Here is a 20,265-nt window from a genome sequence, read left to right as displayed (position 1 = left end):
GTGAGAGTGCAAGGATATGCTGGAGAGACAGTGTCTGCCAGTGTAGTACAGAGAAACTTGTACTGCAAGGGAATAATTAAATGGCTGATTTGTGGAAGCCATTTGTGGTTCTGTGTGCGGATTCTTCAGCAACTGGATGGTCAAGTCTGTGGTTTGCCACAGTTCAGTGGTGTCCATTCATGCAAGCAGACATCTGGTTACTTGTCACACCCACGTACAATGCTGTATAGTAGTTTCAGCACAGCTGACATATAGTGTGGTAGCTTTCAAACACAGCCCTGCTATTTATTAGGTAGGAAATGTCTCTGGCTGGATTGTAGTAGGAGGATGTGTGAGGCAGGTCTTAGACCTGGGCCAACTGCAAGGGAATGACATAGGGTGCAGGACTGAAATAGGGATGGGTAAGGATATTCTGTAGGCTGGGTGATTTGGGTCAAATTTTGGGTAGGATATGCCTTATGTCAAGGCACAATGAGAGATAGTTGAAGCCCCAATGAAGGATGTCATTTAAATTTTCAAGGACAGGGTGATACTGAGTGATCAGAGGAATGCAGTTGATGGCACGTTGACAGGTTTACTTTTGTCAGAGAAGAAAATGGCATGGGAGATCTGTTTATGGATGAGCGGGATGGGATATTGTCCATCCATTAGAAGCTCTTATTTTAGTCATCTAAGTATTTTGAAAACTCCACCCCCTGACTACAGCCAACCAAAGCATCACATAGAACATTGTTCACAATGCAGTTCCAGCCTCCCACCAACTGTAATCCTCTTCCTCTTTCACCTGGTCATCTCTGATAATCTTTCAGGAAGTTCTCAAATGCAGTGTGGTCTCACTTTTCTTTCCTAAGCCCCTCCCCAGTGAGTCCCACATCACTCCTATGGAACACATAGTTATTTGTAGCCTGAAAATCAATCCATGCATCATCATCCTTTCTGCAGACAGGGGCACCACCACAGTGGTCATGACTCATAGTGACTATGTGGCTGAGCGTCTCCACCAACTTTCCAAAACCTCTGCACACAAAGCTTATGACCATGATCCCATCCCAAAAGTTCGATGTGACCTACAGCAGCTTCTCAAAGTCCTTGGTTCACCCCAAAACCTGACAGTTGAATAAATGTCCCTCATCACTCCAGCAACCCCCTCCTCCCCTGCCCTACATTTTATCTACATCCCAAACTCCACAAACCAAACACCCACAGATCTTGCTGCAAGTCATCCCACTGTGACTGGGTACAATGTTTCCGTGGAACAAACCTCTGCCTCTGTTGACTAACACTCCCAAACTATTGTTCATAATCTCTCACCCTACATTCAACACACTGCTCACTGCCCTCACCACCTTTCCACAGTTGCTGTCCATTGCAGCCAGACTCCTTGTTGGTCACTGTGGATGTGATGACCTTGGACACCAACAGCCCCCATCCCCATGGCCACGATGGAATACTACTTTTCTCAACATCCTTCTGATACTGCCTCTTTCCTAATCCTTCTAGCCAATCACAACCTGACCACAATTATTTCAATTTTTAAGGTCAATTCTATAAACAAGTCCATGGTACTCACATGGTACCATCCAATACCTATTTATTTATAGGCCATCTAGAGGACTTCCTGTCCAGTCAACAACCAAAACCCCGTTCAGGTTCACTGATGACATTTTCATGGTCTGGTCTCATGACAGGGACAACCTTTGGTCTTTCCTCCACAGCCTCGGCACCCACTCCCAAATAGCTTCACCTGTTCCTTCTCAGCTCAATCAGACAACTTCGTAGATGTTGATCTCCACCTCCAAAATGGCTCCATAAATATGTCTGTTCATAAAAAGAGTGACAACCATCAACATTACCTACATTTTGACAGCTATCACTCATTCCATGTCAGAAAGTCTCTTCCTTACAGCCTTGCCAACCCTGAATGCTACATCTGCAGTGTCAAGCAGAAGTTTTCAAATTATACTGATACACTTACCGGAGCCTTAATGATCAATCTCCTATCATGATAATCCACAAACAGATCTCCCATACCATCTCCTCCTCAGACATCAGTAATCAACCCCCCCCCCCCCCCCCCCCCCCAAGGCAGTCTGGGAAGGTAAAAAAAGTAGTGTAGTCAGGCGTTTTTCTTTCAAGAAAATGATTTAAAAGTTGTTATTGCAAGGGTTTTAACGGGGTCATAACTGTAACTTTTTTATAGCTACTTATAATTTTAGCATTTGTCTTCCAAAATATTAAAAGTACTCCATACCCCCATGTCTAGGCCCTCCCCACTTACAAAATATCATCTGGGTACCCTTGCTCACTAGGCTTTGACTACCTCTCATCGTGTCCTCAGATGAGGGATATTATACCCAAAATCCTACCAACATTGTCTAAAGTAGTGTTCCACTGTCCATCCAACTTACAGAATATCCTTGACCTCCCTATTCCATTCCTGGGAAAGCAAGAAGCTGGGGGATCTTGCCACACCAACTACCACAGTTAAACATATAACTTCAAGTCATGCAGCCAAAAAGGCAGTTTATTTGAGACAGTTGACATGAGAGTTGTTAACTAATATGCATAACGACCCTGTAATCATTCTGCATGACAACAAGAGTTTTCTTAGACTGTCCCAAAATCCTGTGCTGCATTCTACTCTGAAACATGTTTGTGCTAAGGAACATTTTATTAGACACTATGTGAAAAAAGTGAGATTGTTGTTAAGTACGTGAAGTTAAAGGAAATGCCTGTTGATATATTAACTAAACCACTTACTAAGACACGACACATTATCTTATTCATAAGTCACCAAACTAAGTGGTGGTGTTGTTACATTAGTAATTTGGCACCACATTTCATCTTTGCTGTGACTGTCTGCAAGGCAGTGGACTATTTTCGTTGTCTGCGAGGCAGTGGATTATTTTTGTTTTGTTGTTGTTCCTTTTCCTTCCTGTGTGAATACAAGTGTATTATGTATGCGTGTAATTGTTATTTATCCATCCCACCTTGAGAACCAGCACATTTATACTACCTGAAAACAATTTCTTAATCTAATATTATACCAAAACATGCACTTAGTGATTAATCAGTGCACAAGAAACATTATGTCAGCCTAATTGCTATTTTTGATAGACACACAAACAAAAGGTACAGGTCTTGGCTAGCTTTTGGAATGCACTTTCTTTTTCTAGCTGTAGGAGACACACACACACACACACACACACACACACACACACACACACACACACACACACACACACACACTGAGCACAATGTAGAGAGAAACGTGTGTGCGTGTGCATGTGAATGAGTGTGTATGCATTAGGAAGTGCATACTGAAAGCTAGCCAAGCTCCATACCTTTTGTTTGTATGCCTATCAATGACACAGCATCCTTGTCTTTTGGTGGTTCATCTGCTGTATAGCTAAATAGTTCATAATTTTCAACCAGCACTACCCATACATTTTGATTGCTAATTTCTGTAGAGTTTTTGACCTACTGAGTGGACAGTGACCTACTTTCACATGCAGGTTGTTTCTGAAACTCCATTTATCTTTTAGTAGAAGAGTTTATTAGCTTTAAGGAAAGTTATCATAAAGGAAGATAAAATGTGTTCGAGAACACTACATAAAATTCAATTTAGTGACATAAATGCTTAATTCTGCATATCAATTTTATAGTACCTCTCAAAAATGAAAGTGAGAGGGGTTCATTTTCAGTCATGACATGTACGTTATTGTTTGAATGTCTATTCTCAACAACAGTAGCAGGCAGAATAAGTATTAGGTCATACCTAATTTAAAATGCAATAGGAAATTCAGTAGCTTTTGACATTTGCATTTGGGAGGATGATGGTTCAAACCCTTGTCTGGTCATCCTAATATAGGTTTTCTGTGATTCACCTAAATTGCTTCAGGCAAATGCTGGGACAGTTCCTCCAAAAGGGCATGACTGACTTCCTTCCCCATCCTTCCATAATGCAATGGGGCCAATGACCTTGTTGTCTGGCCCCCTCACCCAACCAACCAACACTTGCATTTATCAATAAGTTTAATAATTCATCAATTTCATAGACATTAGCTTACTGCTGTGATTCCCCCACTGTACTCATCAAACAAATGATGAGAGCAACTACAACAAGAACTTCATAAACAAAAGAATTCCAAAAGAGAATTTCAGTATCAAATATGTTTTAATTCAGTATTCTTAACTGAACAAATTCTTTGACATTGGTGATGGATTTCAAATAAGAGCACACCTCTTGGAGACCTCTCACAGATCTATAGCAAGGATTTTGCCCTCAGATTCCTAGAAGAACTGTATGCACAGCTTTCATTATATTCATTTTGAGCACATTTACGTTTTTCTGGTTACAGTCTTAGGAGAGTTTCTGAACCTGTTGCACAGCTGTCTTTGCTTCTTTAGCAACTGTCAAATTTTGTTAAATGTATTGTGGATCCATACAATCCCTCATTACCTTGATCAGTACATACTCACACAATATCTATATCTATAGCTTACACTGCAAATCATTCAGTCATGTTGATCATAAACTGACTGTAAGGTCAAGTAAAATAATTTTGTTTATGTAAATAAATGGTAAACCTAAGTTGAATAAAGTAATACTAGAACAATTAGCACAAGAGAGAAAAAATTATCAAAATCAGAAAGCGTCCAGCCAGATATTGTTAAGGTTAATTCAGTGTTAGTGTAGGAACTGATAATGAGAATCTGAAGTGACTCAAAGGTTATTACAATTATAATTAGCTTATTTAGGATATGCATCAGATTCAATTAAAACAAAAAAAACTAACTGTGTGAGTTGTGAACTGTGGTAACAGAATGGAGGTTTCTTGACAGGGTCACTTGTAGAAGCAGCAGAGGAGTTTTGTGGAAGAAATGTTGACAGAAAGGAATACAAGGAGATCTCTTGGTGGAAACCTGAAGCTAAAGAAGCAGTTCTGAAGAAGAATTAGGCCTTTGGAGTATGAGTTCAACAAGGGAGATCATAAGATACAGGAAAATATAATGTGAGAAAGTGGGAGGGACAAAAAGTGGTTGGAGGGAAAAAAGAAATTGGACAAAAAAGTGGGAATGAAATGGAAAGGAGGAAAACCTCAAAGAGGTGTAGAGGACATATTTGATGATTTGCTGAATCCGTAAAGAGCAGCAGAGTAAGACAGAGGTATAGAGCAGACACCCTGTGAACTGGAAATAGAAAAAGGTCTGTTGTGGATGCAAGTGGATGAAGCACTAAAGTATATGAAAGGACGAAAGGTGCAACTAAGTGTGGAAATGATCAGAGCAGATGTGAGGACACAGTAGATGCATAGAACTATATGGAAGAAACTGAGAACTCCGGAAGACTGGAAGGTGGGAATAATTGTACCTGTCTTAGAAGAAGGAAGTGGAAAAAATGTAAAAAAACTATAGAGCCATTACCCTTACATGTGACTACACAAATATTATGAGAAGATTCTGGGGAGACAGAACAGCGCAAAAGCAACTGAGAAAAGAATAGTATGGATTGAGGCCCATGGTAGATTTCGTATTTGCAGTGAACAAGTTGCAGAAACACTGTTACTATTATGGCAGAGATCTACTGCTGGTCTTCCTGTATTTAGAGAAGGCATATGACACTATATCCAATTTGGAAAGCACTTAGTACAGAGTCTGCTTCTATACCTCTTTCCTTCCAAGGATAAAAAAAATTGTTCCAGGGAAGTGTAAGCTGTATGAGAGTAGGAAGAGAGAGACAGAGACAGAGACAGAAGGATGGCTAACACAGAGAAATGATCTGAAACAGAGAGCTGCACTATCTTTATTACTTTTTGTAGTTGTGATGGATGATATAATGGTACAAGTGGCAAGAGAGTTTGGGAACAGGATGACAGCAATGTCTTATGCTGATGATTTGATGGCATGAGAGAAATGAGAGAATAATTAGGATGGAGTACAGAAGCAATTACAAGTTTCTGAAGAAGTTGTTCAGTTGGGGAGGGTCTGAAAACAGTGGGAAGTTTCAAGTACGGTACCTGAGGAGCATAATACAAGAAAATGGAAGAAATGACAGAGGAAACTGAATGGGAAAGCCAAGCTTATAGCTTTATTGGAAATGTGAGAGAAATTATATGAAACAAAGAAGTCCTTTAGAGCAGCAAGCAGGTGATATACCAAATGTATTGTAGATCACATCTGTTGTACACTGCAAAATGCAGGTCTTGAAGGAAGGGAAATCATAAGATGCAGGCAAGTGAAATGAAGTTTTTGGGAAGTCAGATAGGTGTAACAAAAATAGAAAAAATGAGAAATGAAAGTTTTTGTAAGATATCACATGAGGAACCACTATAAGAGAAGACCGAGGAAAGAAAATTAATATAGTATGGGCATTTAAGGAGAATGGAGGAGACAAGAATGACTAGGAAGATATGAGAGAGGCTGATGAAGGCACAAGACCAAGGGACTAAAGGGGTGGAAGTAAGCACCCAGAATAGAGGACAATATTGCTAGAGTAACAACAGAGAGGTGGTGTGAAGACTGGATAAGATGGAAAGGATTCTGTTGCTAGCACACCCTGCCGATTGTGGGAAACTGTATTAAATGATGATGGTCATGTTTTGCTGTCACAAAAATAATTCTTCTTGAACATTTATGGGCAAAAGCAAAGGGAAACTGAAGTCCTATACAAATATATTGAAAATTTTCTTCTTGCACCGTAAAATGAGGTGAATCCAATCAGGTGGTGTCAATCCGACCATTTACTGGTTTTTCCATGTTCGGATGACTGAGTGTAGCATTTTAACCATTACATTGCAGCTGACCATTGTCATGAATTCTTGACTAATCTATCAAAAACAAAGACATGTTGGAGTGTGCGCAACTAGCAAATCACATTGTCGGTAGGTGTGTGATCCTTGTGCTACACTTGCGTAGTCAACACAACAGTATGAGAACTTCTGCTGGTGCCTGTCACTTCTGAAGTGTAACTGGTAAGTTGTAATATTATTGCCTGCATATGAATGTCTTAAGTGATACAGTTTCATTTTTTTGTTCATTCCTAATACTGCTTAGTCACTAAGCAGGCCTAATTACAAAACTGTATTTTTGTATGGTGAATCCAATCATGTGAATATACCAAAAGGTTCTGGGATCAACACAGAAATCTACCTACAAACCAGAATTTCTTCTAAATGCAGTGAAAGCTGTCAAATCAGGAAAATTAAGCATCTGGAAAGCTTCGGAGCCATACACAGTTCCATATACCACATTAAATGAAACTCAAGGAAAGGTACAAACACAAAATAGGCAGTCAACCAGCATTAACCAATAGTGAGGAAAAAACCTTGTTGAAGGATTATTGTGTTGTGTGAAATGGGGGTTTCCTTTGAGGAACAGTGATGTTAGGGACATTGTACATGCATATCTCAATTGAGCAGGAAGGATTGAAAAAAGTTTTTGTGACAATAGACCTGGGCATGAGTGGGTAAAATCTTTTCTGAAAAGAAATAAAGAACTAATAATTAGAGTAAGTGAAAATGTGAAGAGGGCAAAGGCAGCAGTTACCCGAGAAACAGTGACTTATTATTTTAACAACCTTGAAGCAACCTTGACTGGTGTCCCTCCCTTCAACTTTATAAACTATGATGAGACAAACTTTTGTGACAAACCTTGACAAGTGAAAGTAATAGTGAAGTGAGGCACAAGACATCCTGAAAGGATAGTGGATATTTCCAAGTCAAGTATCAGTGTGATGATAACAGCAACTGCTGACAGCTCAGGCCTTCCACCATACACAGTTTATAGGCCAAAGCACCTCTATGATACTTGGACGGAAGGGGGCATAACTGGTGCAGGTTACAATAGAAACCAAAGTGGTTGGTTTGACCTAACAATGTTTGAATCATGGTTTGTTGAAATTGTCTTGCCTCATGCCTGGCAATTAGATGGACCTAAAGCGATTATAGGTGACAGTCGCTTGAGTCATCTGTCATACGAGGGTTGTTTTTTAAGTAAGGGCATTTTTATTTAAAAAAAAAAGATACAAATACTTTTGTAAAAAAAACTTTTATTTTCTGATTCTACACACTTTTACCTATTTTTCTACATAGTTGCCTTGTTTATTTAAGCACTTGTCATACCGTACAACTAAGTTTTTAATTCCCTCTTCAAAGAATTTGGCCGCCTGCTCCGACAGCCAAGAGTTCACGGTCGCTTTCACTTCATCGTCGTCATTGAAGCGCTGCCTGCCAAGATGGTGTTTCAGGTACCAGAAAAGGTGAAAATCACTAGGAGCAAGGTTGGGGCTGTATGGTGCATGGTTCAAAACTTCCCAGCCATAAGAATCAATCAAATCCTGAGTCTTTTGAGAGGTGTGAGGCCTAGCGTTATCGTGCAGGAGCAAAACTCCTTTTGTCAGCATGCCGCGCCTTTTGTTTTGAATTGCTCTGCGGAGCTTCTTTAGAGTTGCACAGTAGGCATCCGAGTTGATTGTCGTTCCTCATGGCATAAAGTCCACTAGCAAAACACCGCACCGGTCCCAGAACACAGTTGCCATAATCTTGCACTTTGACAGCGTCTGTTTGGCTTTGACCTTGATGGGTGAGGATGTGTGTCGCCATTCCATCTATTGTCTCTTGCTTTCGGGAGTGATATGGGATACCCATGTTTCATCTCCAGTGACAATTTGACTCAACATGTCACCCCTTTCTTCCTCGTAATGAATCGATAAAGTCCAATGAAGTGGCAAATCTCTTCCCTTTGTGGTCCTCTGTGAGGAGTCTGGGTACCCACCGAGAACACAGTTTCTTAAAGTTTAGGTTTTCAGACACAATTTTGTACAAAACTGATCTTGAAACTTGTGGAAATTCCAAAGAAAGAGTGGAAATTGTGAATCTTCTGTCCTCACGTATCTTTGTTTCGACTGCAGCCACCAAATCATCAGTGATCACAGAGGGCCGACCTGAGCGTTCTTCATCATGGACGTTTTGATGGCCATTTTTAAACTCTCTAACCCATTGACGCACTTTACCTTCACTCATTGCATTCAAGCCATAAACTTCTGTTAACTGACGACGAATTTCTGCAGCTGATAGGCTTTTTGCGGTCAAAAAAACGTATCCTGGCCGTATCTCACACGTGGCAGGCGATTCAATAATCGTAAACATTATAAAGTAGCACAGCGATGCATACACATCAGCTACCGAGCTGCAACTTGCATCAGTGTGAATGGGAAGGATGCCGGCAAGTGGCGCAGTGGCTCGGTGGCTTGTTGCGGCATCTGCGCAAACTATGGGACTATATGCGCGAACGGCCCATACTTAAAAAACAACCCTCGTATAACATGATTAAACTGTGCCAGGAACAGGATATTAAATTTGTGCCTCTACCACCTAATTCTACCCACTGGTGTCAGCCACTTGATGTGGCCTTGTTTTAGATCTCTAAAATTTGCTTGGAGAAATGTGCTACATGATTCGAAAAGGAAGAATAGAGGAGTGGTGCAAAAATCTGTATTTCCTAGGTTGTTGAAAAAAACCTTTGAAAATATAGCTATCATGTCCAAACCAAATGTAATATCTAAGTTCAGAAAAGCAGGAATTTTTCCTTTCTGTCCCAATAAAGTCATTTCACAGATTTCAGAAGCAAGTGACAACAATGCACATGGAACCAGCTCATAAGAAGTTTCTTGGGCAGCAGCCTTCAAAATGCAATTAAAGCAGGTTTGCTCTAATGAAGCAAAAGGAAAGCTACGTCAAGCTAAGCATTTAGCATTAACTCCAGGAAAAGGAATTGTTATCAGCGTCTTCAATGAAAATGATAGTGATGGGGCAGCAAGCAGGGAGTTCCTATCCAGAACATCTAACACAGATCTAGAACAGCATGAGTCAAATAAAAATGAAGAAATGCACAAGGAGAAGGATAATGATTGGCATGAATTTAAAGAAAATGACTTCATCATTGTAAAATTTCCTACGAAAAATAGGTTCAGGACTTGTATTGGTGAAATGGAAAGGATCTCTAATGACACCTATGAAATGACATTTCTGAGAAAGAAAGTTCTTGATAGTAATGTCTTTCCAGAAATTGACGATGGAACTGAGGTAGAAAGGGCCCAAATTATTAAAAAATTGTTCCAGAACATAGAAGGGAGGTTAATTTATTTTTGGATGGACAGATGATTATGACACTGAGTAAATACTTTTCACATTGATTACAACATACAGTAACTAAAAATTAATATTTGTTTGCCAAATTTCGTGAATTCAAGTGTTTTGATAGTAAAAATCCCAAGTGTAATGTGTTCGTAAAAATTTTTTTAGTCTAGAAATTGTAAAATTTTGTTGCAAACACAGCAATATATTTTTAAAAAATCAAAATAGTGATCGGATTCACTCCATTGGAAGTCTGATTCCGTTCCTGCATACAAAATACAATGGTGATCGAATTTGCCCCAACTGAGGAGGTGAGACCTATCAACAATTAACTTAAACTAATAACTGCAATTATAAACAAAAAATAACATAATACATGAATATATTATTATCAAGGTTGTGAAATTAACATACTGAATTTTTATTCTGATATCACAAAAGTAAATGGACGAAATTAAAAAAAAAACCTGTCGTTTTTGATCGGATTCACCTCATTTTACGATACTCTCTAATACCAATGAGGTAGCTAGCTATAAATATGACAATCAAGAAACATTTAATTTAACTATATTTAAGTCTGAATTCATTGGAAACTAACGATTCAGTTGAGTATCTCTTTCCATGTTGTATCTCAGGATCAACTCTCCTTATTACACGTAGTGCAGTTGGTGCAGTAAGCAAAGCATTTACTCGATGTTGTTGTATTATCCTGAAAGAAACAAAAAAAGAAGTGTATTAATATTTCTATGATTATGTGTTTTTTTATGTAACAAGCATTCAGTGCAATACTTTTTGATAACTTTGTTTTCCTTAGTTTCTGCAAAATATTAGCCATGAGACTTAAAACTGAAAATAATGTTATTTATTAAAAACAGTAGAGGGAAGAGGATAGATCACTTCTCACCATAAAGATGACATGTTGAGTTGCAGACCACAAGTAGTTTTGACCAAAGCCTTCTTCAGAAAAGAGAATACACACACATTGATTCACACAAGCAAGCACACCTCATACACATATGACTGCCATTTCTGGAAACTCAGACTGGAGTATTGATTAAAGAGAAGAATGTGGGCAATTGTAGTAAGTACACTATGATCTGTTGTTATCATCACAAATAACAGTTTAAAACTATAATGCAGAGAACAATGAAATTATAATGTTACTCAACTGAAGACAAAACCACAAGCATATAGCATATACCTGAGAAACAAATCAAATAAAAATGACATGTTCATATGTGTGTTTCCTTGGCTCTGCAGTGTGCTCATTAGCATTTACCAAGCAGTTCATGGTAAATAGTGTAGCACTTTAAGCACAATAAAGATTTGGTCACACATTCTTACATAAATTCAGCAATGGTGGATTCTAAAATCAACAGAAATAATTTTTGAGTAAACTATGGCTTTCAGCTTAATCATTAGATGATGAACAAGCTTTGAAAAATATTTGTTTACCTCTAAAAAGATTAGATGGGTAGATCACGTAACTAATGAGGAGGTTTTGAATAGAATTGGGGAGAAGAGGAATTTGTGGCACAACTTGACAAGAAGAAGGGACCGGTTGGTAGGACATGTTCTGAGGCATGAAGGCATCACAAATTTAGCATTGGAGGGCAGTGTGGAGGGTAAAAATTGTAGAAGGGAGACCAAGAGATGAATACACTAAGCAGATTCAGAGGGATGTAGGTTGCAGTAAGTACTGAGAGATGAAGAAGCTTGCACAGGATAGAGTAGCATAGAGAGCTGCATCAAACCAGTCTCAGGACTGAAGACAACAGCAACAACAACCTCTAAAATGCACAAAAGTTCCTGTTTTAAATTCTGTAAGCTATTAATTCAAATATGCAACAGGATTAGCCTGTAGTATGCTTTTAAAAATGATCTAAAGATTTTCTTGTTGAACATTCTATTCACATATTAAATGACTTTGTGTCTCAAACTTATCTCTGGTATTACTTATAATAATATAAATAAATGCTAGTATGTAACTCAAGATTAATACTCTTATGATCTGTGCAGCATGTCTTGCTGAGTGGATGTTAGCATCACTGGCTAGGGTATGACAGATTGCCAATTCAAACTCCATCATCAGCAAATATTTGTTATTTACTATTTATCATTACTGGAACATTCTCAAAACTTATTATGTTTGTAACATTTCCATATTCTACAGTGTTCTATGTTTGTAGAAAAAGCAGGACTCTTCACCCAGTTCTACTATAGTTGTATGATGCTGTCTGTAATAAATGTGCTTTCAGTTCTAATTGTAGTATTTCATTGAGAATCCTGCTTTAATTGTGATTACAATGTGACATTGTTTTGTGGAAATGCTGGGTACTTCAAAAGATTTACGCCACTACAGCTCCAATCAGAAATTGTGCAAGCCATTACTTACATGCATAAGAACATGACAAAAAATGTTGTACAAATAATAAAAATAATTAATATAATAATAATAATAATGATTACAAAACATCCAACATTCCACATAACACCTTCACTTTATGTTATTTCCCTTCATTTTTCCTTTCTAGAAATACTTACTCCCAAGCTGTGCATAGCACAATACAAACTAACACCTCTTTCAAATATTTTTCACGAAAAATAAGAAAAAAAAACCTTCCCATATGTAGCAGTATATGCTTAAAATGCAACTAATCAATCTACCAATTAAAAGAATTCTGTCATATGTGGTTTATGTGCATGGAAGCTAAGCATTTACCAAAAAAAACCAATGATGATGGGTGCTAACTGGTGCAGATAGAGCTTCAGTAAATTTATATTAAAGATAATTATTTAAGTAAGAAACTTTTCAATATAATATATTTTTAAAATGGATTAAAATGTATTAAATAATTTCTCCTCAGCCCATACATATTCCTAACATCATACAGATAATCCTGAAAGTTTGTGCTAGTGAATTTTTAAAAGCTGTACAATACTTGTAAAATATAAAATGAAAAATGTGGGTGGCATGTAATAGGTAATCCATTAATGAATAGTTCACCTGCAATATTAACAGTTTTATTGCACTTCAAATGACATGAATTGTTCTGTGATATTTCTTGACAGTTAGCGTCTACACTCCTTACTCTTATCTATTTGATGAGATTACAGCAGAGACATATGGTAAATTTCACATTTATTTCAGTTTCTCTACAACTGAGTCAATCAATATATGGCTTCCTCCTTCGTATATCACATGAAAAGGCCACAGCTGTAGAAATTAGAGAGCATCTGACTCACACAGAAGCTTAGCAGCAATCGTTCTTCACTGCAAAACATTTGCAAGTGGAACAGGAAAACAGGGAAACAGTAGTGGTACACCAAGTACTCTCTGCTATATACCAGAAAGCAGGTTAATACTGCATTGTCATCTAGTTAGCTTGTCAGGAAGTTCATTTAAAATCAGTTGCAAAAGTTGTACCAAACATACAGACGACCAAAAAACAAAGTATCCTCTGCCACACACCAGACTCTGAAGTGGGTTAATATTATAGTGTCATCCAGTTCTGGGCTATAATGAAAGTTTCAAGTGTCTAGCTCATCAGGAAGTTGGATTAAAATCAATTGCAAAATTGGTACTGAACAAAAAGACAAGAAACCAATTTAAAAAAAAGTGTTATGAAGTGACTGTTCATTTACATATATTTAAATTTACAGTGCAGCACCAAACTTTTAAAATCAACAAAAATTGATACTTAATACCACATGTATGAGAATATGTATTTAAGTAAGCAAATATATTTTGAAAATACTTTATTTTTATAAATATATGTTTTATTTATATGTTCCTGAAATAAGATACCTTATTCGTCTATAAACATGTTGTCACTCTTAGTCATGGTTCATGTATAACCAAAAATACTGAAAAAACCCAGAGACTGAGTGAAAACATTCATATAATGGCTGAAACCAACAAAGATTTGTGTCAGTTAGTTGTCTTGCAATGAATGAAACCACTAAAACCAGGTGAGTGAGTGAAAACATTCATATAAGGGCTACAATCAACAGAGACTTAAGTCAGTCAGTTGTCTCACATTAATGAAACTACTAAAACCTGGTCAGTGAGTGAAAATATTCATAATGCTGACATGGCCTTAGAGACTAGTTTCATTTGGTTGTTTCATTTGACTGAAGAAACTGATTGAGCAAAAAACAATCAAGTGAACAGACACTTGTTAAAAACAGTCTGTAGCCCCATTGCTATGGTGGTGAGCATTCAAAAGAGCAGGTGTGGCACACTTATATTATTTCCTACATGCATAAATGATTTGATAGAAAGGGTGAACAGCAATCTGTGACTGTTTGCTTACGATCCTGTTGTGTATGGGAAATAAAGCGGAATGAGCATGTAAGGAGGCCACATGCAGAACAGTAGTGCAATCCATTCTTGAGTACTGCTATAGTGTTTGGGATTCCCACCAGGTCAGACTAAAGAAAGACATTGAGTTAATTCAGGGGTAGGCTGCTAGATTTGTTACAAATGGGAATCTGTGGAGGAGAAGGTGAAGTTCTTCTCAAGGAAAATTTAGAGCATCACAATTTAAAGCTGGCCACAAAACTATTCTACTACTGTTAATGTACATATCACCACGAAGATAAGAAAATTAGGGCTCAAACAGAGGCATAAAGATACTCAGTTTTCTCTCGCTCAGTTTGCAAGTGGAACAGAAAAGGAAATGACTAGAAGTGGTACAAGACCCTCTGCCATGCACCATATGGTGGCTTGCAGGGTATGTATGAGTAAGTATGTGTATGTAGATGCAGAAAGTGGAACTATTGGAGAATTTACTAAAGCATTACTTTGGGCTGTATTATATCCTTCGTCACATGCCGGTTGTGACATATGAAGTTGAGTGTTATGACTACTCATCAAAAAGACAAAAATGCATAGACATTGTTTGTGTCCTTCGTATGAAGCACCACTACAGCCCTACAGTCCTGAGGTGCAGACTGATAATGGGAGCTCCTTGTTCAAGGAAACTGGAGACATGTTCAATGATCATGAAGCCTCAATGGGAGGGACTACCTTTGCGGCTCATCATAGGGAAGAGGATATGACAATGCAACCAGAAGATGAGGATCCTCCTATGCTGCCATATAAAGGACCCCTGACAATATCTGGATAGAGTGTGCGGTAGTTGGCTCCGCCCCACCCCTGAAACAGGGGTCAATATTTCTTCAGGAGAGGGAATAATGTCCAGAATGGTACTGCATGTCTTGTGGAGTAGCAGTTACATGCCCACGCATTGTCGTGCAAAATGATGGGTGGGTTGTGCAGAAAGTGTTGCTGTTTCTTTCACAAAGCTGTTCGTTTTTGGGGCATCATCCATAATTTTGCTTGACAATGCACAGCCGCATACAGCGCAAGCTGTGGCTGCTCTGTTTGGTCGATGGGACTGGGAACTACTGTACGATCCACCATACTCCCTGGATTTAATACTTGTGACTTTGATTTGATTCTGAAGATGAAGGAACCACTTCATGGCATTCTCTTGAGAACTGTTCCAGAGATCTGACAGGCAGTAGACCACTCCATTTGTACCATCAACAGAACAGGCTCGAACAGTGGGCAGAAAAAATTAACACCTATCTTTTTCCATGCAAGCTCTAATGTCCTTTTTTTTATTGTGATGATAATTTCTCCCTATGTAGGCCAATGTCAACAAAATATTTTCACATTTGTAGGAGAAAGTTGGTGATTGAAATTTTGTGAGACGATCCTACCGCAACCAGAAATGTTTTTTTTTTAGTGATGTTTACCCCCAATCCTGTATCATGTCCTTGACACTCGCTCCACTATTTCTTGATAATACAACATGTGCTGCCCTTCTTCAAACTTTCTTGATGTACTCTGTTAATCCTATCTGGTAAGGATGCCACATCACACAGCAGTACTCCAAAAGAGAACGGACAAGCGTACTGTAGACAGTCTTTAGTATCCTTGGAGTCTTTTGCGGTGGCATGACTGGATAAAACCTTCTCGGTTTTCAAGCCATGTCAATTCCAATAACATTCTCAAGCTTTCAGTGGATAGCTCTGTCTACTGCAGAGACATGGACTGAGACCAGCCTACCCCTGAAGATACAAGATATGTTGCGCCCTGTTAAAGACGACGTATGTGCCTGGTGTGTATGGTGTCCCTTGTGAGTGCAGCAGCATCTATACAGGTTAGACAATCTGCACAGTTTCAGAGCATTTTACCGAGCACAAGAGACACATAAAGCAAATGTTGCTTGACAAGTCAGCTATATCTGAGCATTGCCTCAAAAACGGATACAAAATACAGTTTAAGAACACAAGAGTCTTTGTTCATGTCTGAACATACTGGGACTCTGTTATAAAAGAGGTGGCCAACATTGGAATGAACAGCAACAATTTCAACAGAGTCTAGGGCTACACACTAAGTATGGTGTGGGGTTGGGCTTTGGATGTCAAAAGGATGCTTGTAGGGAGCTGGGAGTGGCAGTTTCAAACCTGGTGCCGGCTGTTTCACCACCTGACATCACTCAGTCCCACAGCAGGCCAGAGCTGCTATGAGCTGCCTAACTCACCTTCAGTGCACACATTGTTTTGGACCTGTCTGATTGGTGCCAGCGGCCTTAATCATAGGTATATACATGGAAAATAGTGCCAGGCCTGGCAGTCAGTAGGTTTACTCCTGATGACAATGATGGAGCTAGCGTGATTGTAATTCCTAGGTATTCAGTTGAATTTATGGTCCTTAGACTTAAATGATTTATTGTGTAACTGAAGTTTAATGGATTCCTTTTAGCACTCATGTGGGTGACCTCACATTTTTCATTATTTAAGGTCGACTGCCAATTTTTGCACCATAGAGATATTTTATCTAAATTGTTTTGAAATTGGTTTTGATCTTCTAATGGTTTAACTAGATGATAGACGACAGCATCATCTGTGAACAACCTATCTCACCTGCTCAGATTGTCTCTGAAACCATTTATATACATAAGGAACAACAGAGGGCCCATAATACTACATCAGGGAATCCCAGAAATTTCTTCTCCTGTTCATCTACATGCCCTAAACAAGTATGGTATTAGTGGCAATGCTCTATTGTGGCTTACTTCATACTTCTGCAACACAGGATGAACAGTAATAACTTCTTACTTCTTAAAATACTGCAAGTAGCACAAGGTGTCTCTCAAGGTTCTACTCTATGATCTGCTCTGGTTTAGTTTCTCTATGAATAATTTTCACATTGGGTTTGTTTTCAGAGGATACATCTGTATTAATTGAAAATGACATTCCAAAAAAAATTTATAACTTCAAACCCTAGGATGCATATACAGGGCATCCGAGGCCCTTGTATGTCTTCATTTTTAAAAATAAGTCTGTAATTTTTTGTTTGATTTCAAACTGCTTTCCAGTACTCTTTCACTAACACTGTGACATTCCTCCTATCAAGTCTGAACGAGATACCTTTTTAAGTTTTTTGTATAATTCAATATGTTTACCCATACACCGTGAATGCATAAGCAGGGCTTCAGAAGCCCTCACACATTTATAAATGTTCTTTAGCCTATATTGTCTCCAACATTTGTTTGGGAGCAGTTATTAATTCAAGAATAACTGTAGTGGTATTTCCAGCAATGGGAGTGGCTACAGCAGCAGTAGCTGTAGTAGTAATAGTATAACTAAAAAATAATACACACTACTTTCACATATTGGCGATGTCGGTGTATTATTGATCTTTTTGCTATCAAATGTTTTATTGTTGCATAGTATTGTTATCCTGTGCTGCTCTTGTTAGCCTCATTGTTACTGAAGATTGTTTGTTGCTGCAAGGCCCATATTGTTAGAGTATGACTCGTTTAGTGCTGCACAAGCCACTGTTCGAGAGACACGCCTTCTGCTATGGCTTTGACATGTAAAGCAAGAGAGTCAGTACGTGCAAATGCAGCTAATTTTGAAAGTGTTGTGGCTCAGTGGTTTGAAGAAGATGATTCTTGTGAGGAAGGAAATATTTTTAAAGATGCAAGCAGTGAAGAATCAGCCCGTGAGCCTGCAGAAGTGAATATTGAGGCAGATGACAGTCCTTCCGATAATAATACTTCATCAGAGTCTGAAAATGAAGAACCACCGCAAAAAGGTATAGAAGACCACACATACATTAGTCAGAATAAAACAATTTGGAAATTAGATCCTCCTGCAACTTTTCGTATGCCTGTCCATAACATCATAAGAAGGCACCTGGTCCAGCCCGTGGTTTGAAAACCAGTGAACCTAAGGATGCCTGGGACTATTTCATCTCCAAGGAAATACTAGAGGAAATCATCAACTGCACAAATATTGAAGGCAGAAGAGTGGCTGCTTTACATGGTAAAACGTGGAAAAATGTTTCGCTTGCTGAAATGGAGGGTTTTCTTGGTCTTTTACTGCTTTCTGGTGTTAAGAAGAGTTGGGATGTCCCTATTAGAGAATTATTCTTGGATGAAAAGGCAAATCCTACATATAAGGCCACCATGTCAGTAAATAGATTCGAAGATATAAGGAGAATGATTAGATTTGATGACAGGCATACCCATGAAGATCGATTTGCAGATGACAAACTTGCAGCTGTTCACTATTTATGGGAACTATTTCTTGACAAGTGTAGAAATAGAATGATTCCCAATGATTCGCTCACAGTTGACGAACAGCTAGTCCCATTCCGTGGAAGATGCAGATTCACCCAGTATATGCCCTCTAAGCCAGCCAAGTATGGCATAAAAATATTTTGGTTATGTGATGGTACATCTGCATTGCTTTAGATGTAATTGTTTACACGGGAAGGAAGTCCCATGAACCTATTCAGAAAAATCTTGGATTGAATGTGGTGAAAGATCTTGCTAAAAGCATTGAAGGATCATCAAAAAATATTACTGTTGACAACTTCTTTGCTTGTGTGCAGCTGGCAGACGAGATGCTTCAGAAGCAAATTACAGTGGTGGGAACAATCAAACAAAATAAACCAGAAATTCCTAATGAGATGAAACCATCTGCTCAAGAGCGATTCATTCCACTTTGTTTGCATTTAGAGGTAACATTACAATGGTGAGTTATGTTCCCAAAAAGAAAAAGTCTGTAGTTCTCATTAGCAAAATGCATCACAACAGAAACATTGATGAAACTCGTGCAAAAAAGAAACCAGATATAATGAAGTGCTATAACTCTACGAAGGGTGGAGTAGATATAATGGACCAGAAAATTTGTTATTACACTTGCAAGACACAAACAAGAAGATGGCCATTTGCATTAAGGATGAATATGATGGACGTCGCAGCAATGGACAGTTAAATTTTATTTTCCGTCCAACGTCTGACATACCATAGTGGAAAAAGTGAAAAAAGGCATTTTTTCCTAAGAGATTTAGCAGAGGAAATGGTAAGACCACTAATGGAACTTCGTATTCAGATCCCTAATCTTCCAAACAAAATTGTTGATGCCATGCAAAGATGTGGTGTTCAAAAAGATGTCATATTGCCGAACCAACTACCTGTTTCAGGAAAAAGAAGAAGATGCAATTATTGTCCATATAATAAACACAGGAAAAGTGCTATGACATGCATTAAGTGTAAAACCAACATTTGTAAGGAACATAGTGGCATTCTTTGTGCTTCTTGTTTGTCACATGTTGAAAACTAAGAAAAATGCAATTTTATGTGAACAATGAATAATAACTTTTTGTCAAAATATTGCCTATATACATAATATTGTGAATAATGAGTATGTTTTAATTGAAGAAATTGGTTGTAATAAATGTTATAAAATGTAAACTGCAACTTATAAGTGAATTAATAAAATTATTTGTATATGTTGTATGTAAATGGATGTAACTAATAAAAATTCACTCTTAGAGTTTTTTTAAAAAATTAATAAAATGTTAATCAGGCCCACCAGATCCTGTTAGTGTACCTTAGGAATCTTTCAATATGACAATAAATTTGACAGAAATAATTTTAACTCCAAAGAATGATTATATGAAAAGAGGAAAATTTTAAATTAGGGCAGGGCCTTGGAGACCCTGCATATGCATTCATGTGTGTTTTCGGCACCATGCATCCTAGGGTTAATATACTTGATATCTAGAAACAGTGTTCTAGTCAAATGGGTTAGCCATGGA

General features: G+C 38.2%; 1 protein-coding gene across 1 annotated transcript in view; it reads right to left on the bottom strand.

Annotated features, from left to right (window-relative positions):
• Window positions 1–20,265, bottom strand: part of LOC126470040 (acyl-CoA synthetase short-chain family member 3, mitochondrial) — a 324,267-nt gene that overhangs the window by 92,833 nt on the left and 211,169 nt on the right. The window contains exon 8 of the mRNA XM_050097536.1: window positions 10,735–10,845. Coding sequence (XP_049953493.1) covers window positions 10,735–10,845 — 111 coding nt within the window. The remainder of the gene's footprint in view (window positions 1–10,734; window positions 10,846–20,265) is intronic.

The sequence above is a fragment of the Schistocerca serialis genome, chromosome 3, assembly GCF_023864345.2.
Source record: "Schistocerca serialis cubense isolate TAMUIC-IGC-003099 chromosome 3, iqSchSeri2.2, whole genome shotgun sequence".
NCBI lineage: Eukaryota > Metazoa > Arthropoda > Insecta > Orthoptera > Acrididae > Schistocerca > Schistocerca serialis.
This window is presented reverse-complemented; position numbering and strand designations above follow the sequence as displayed.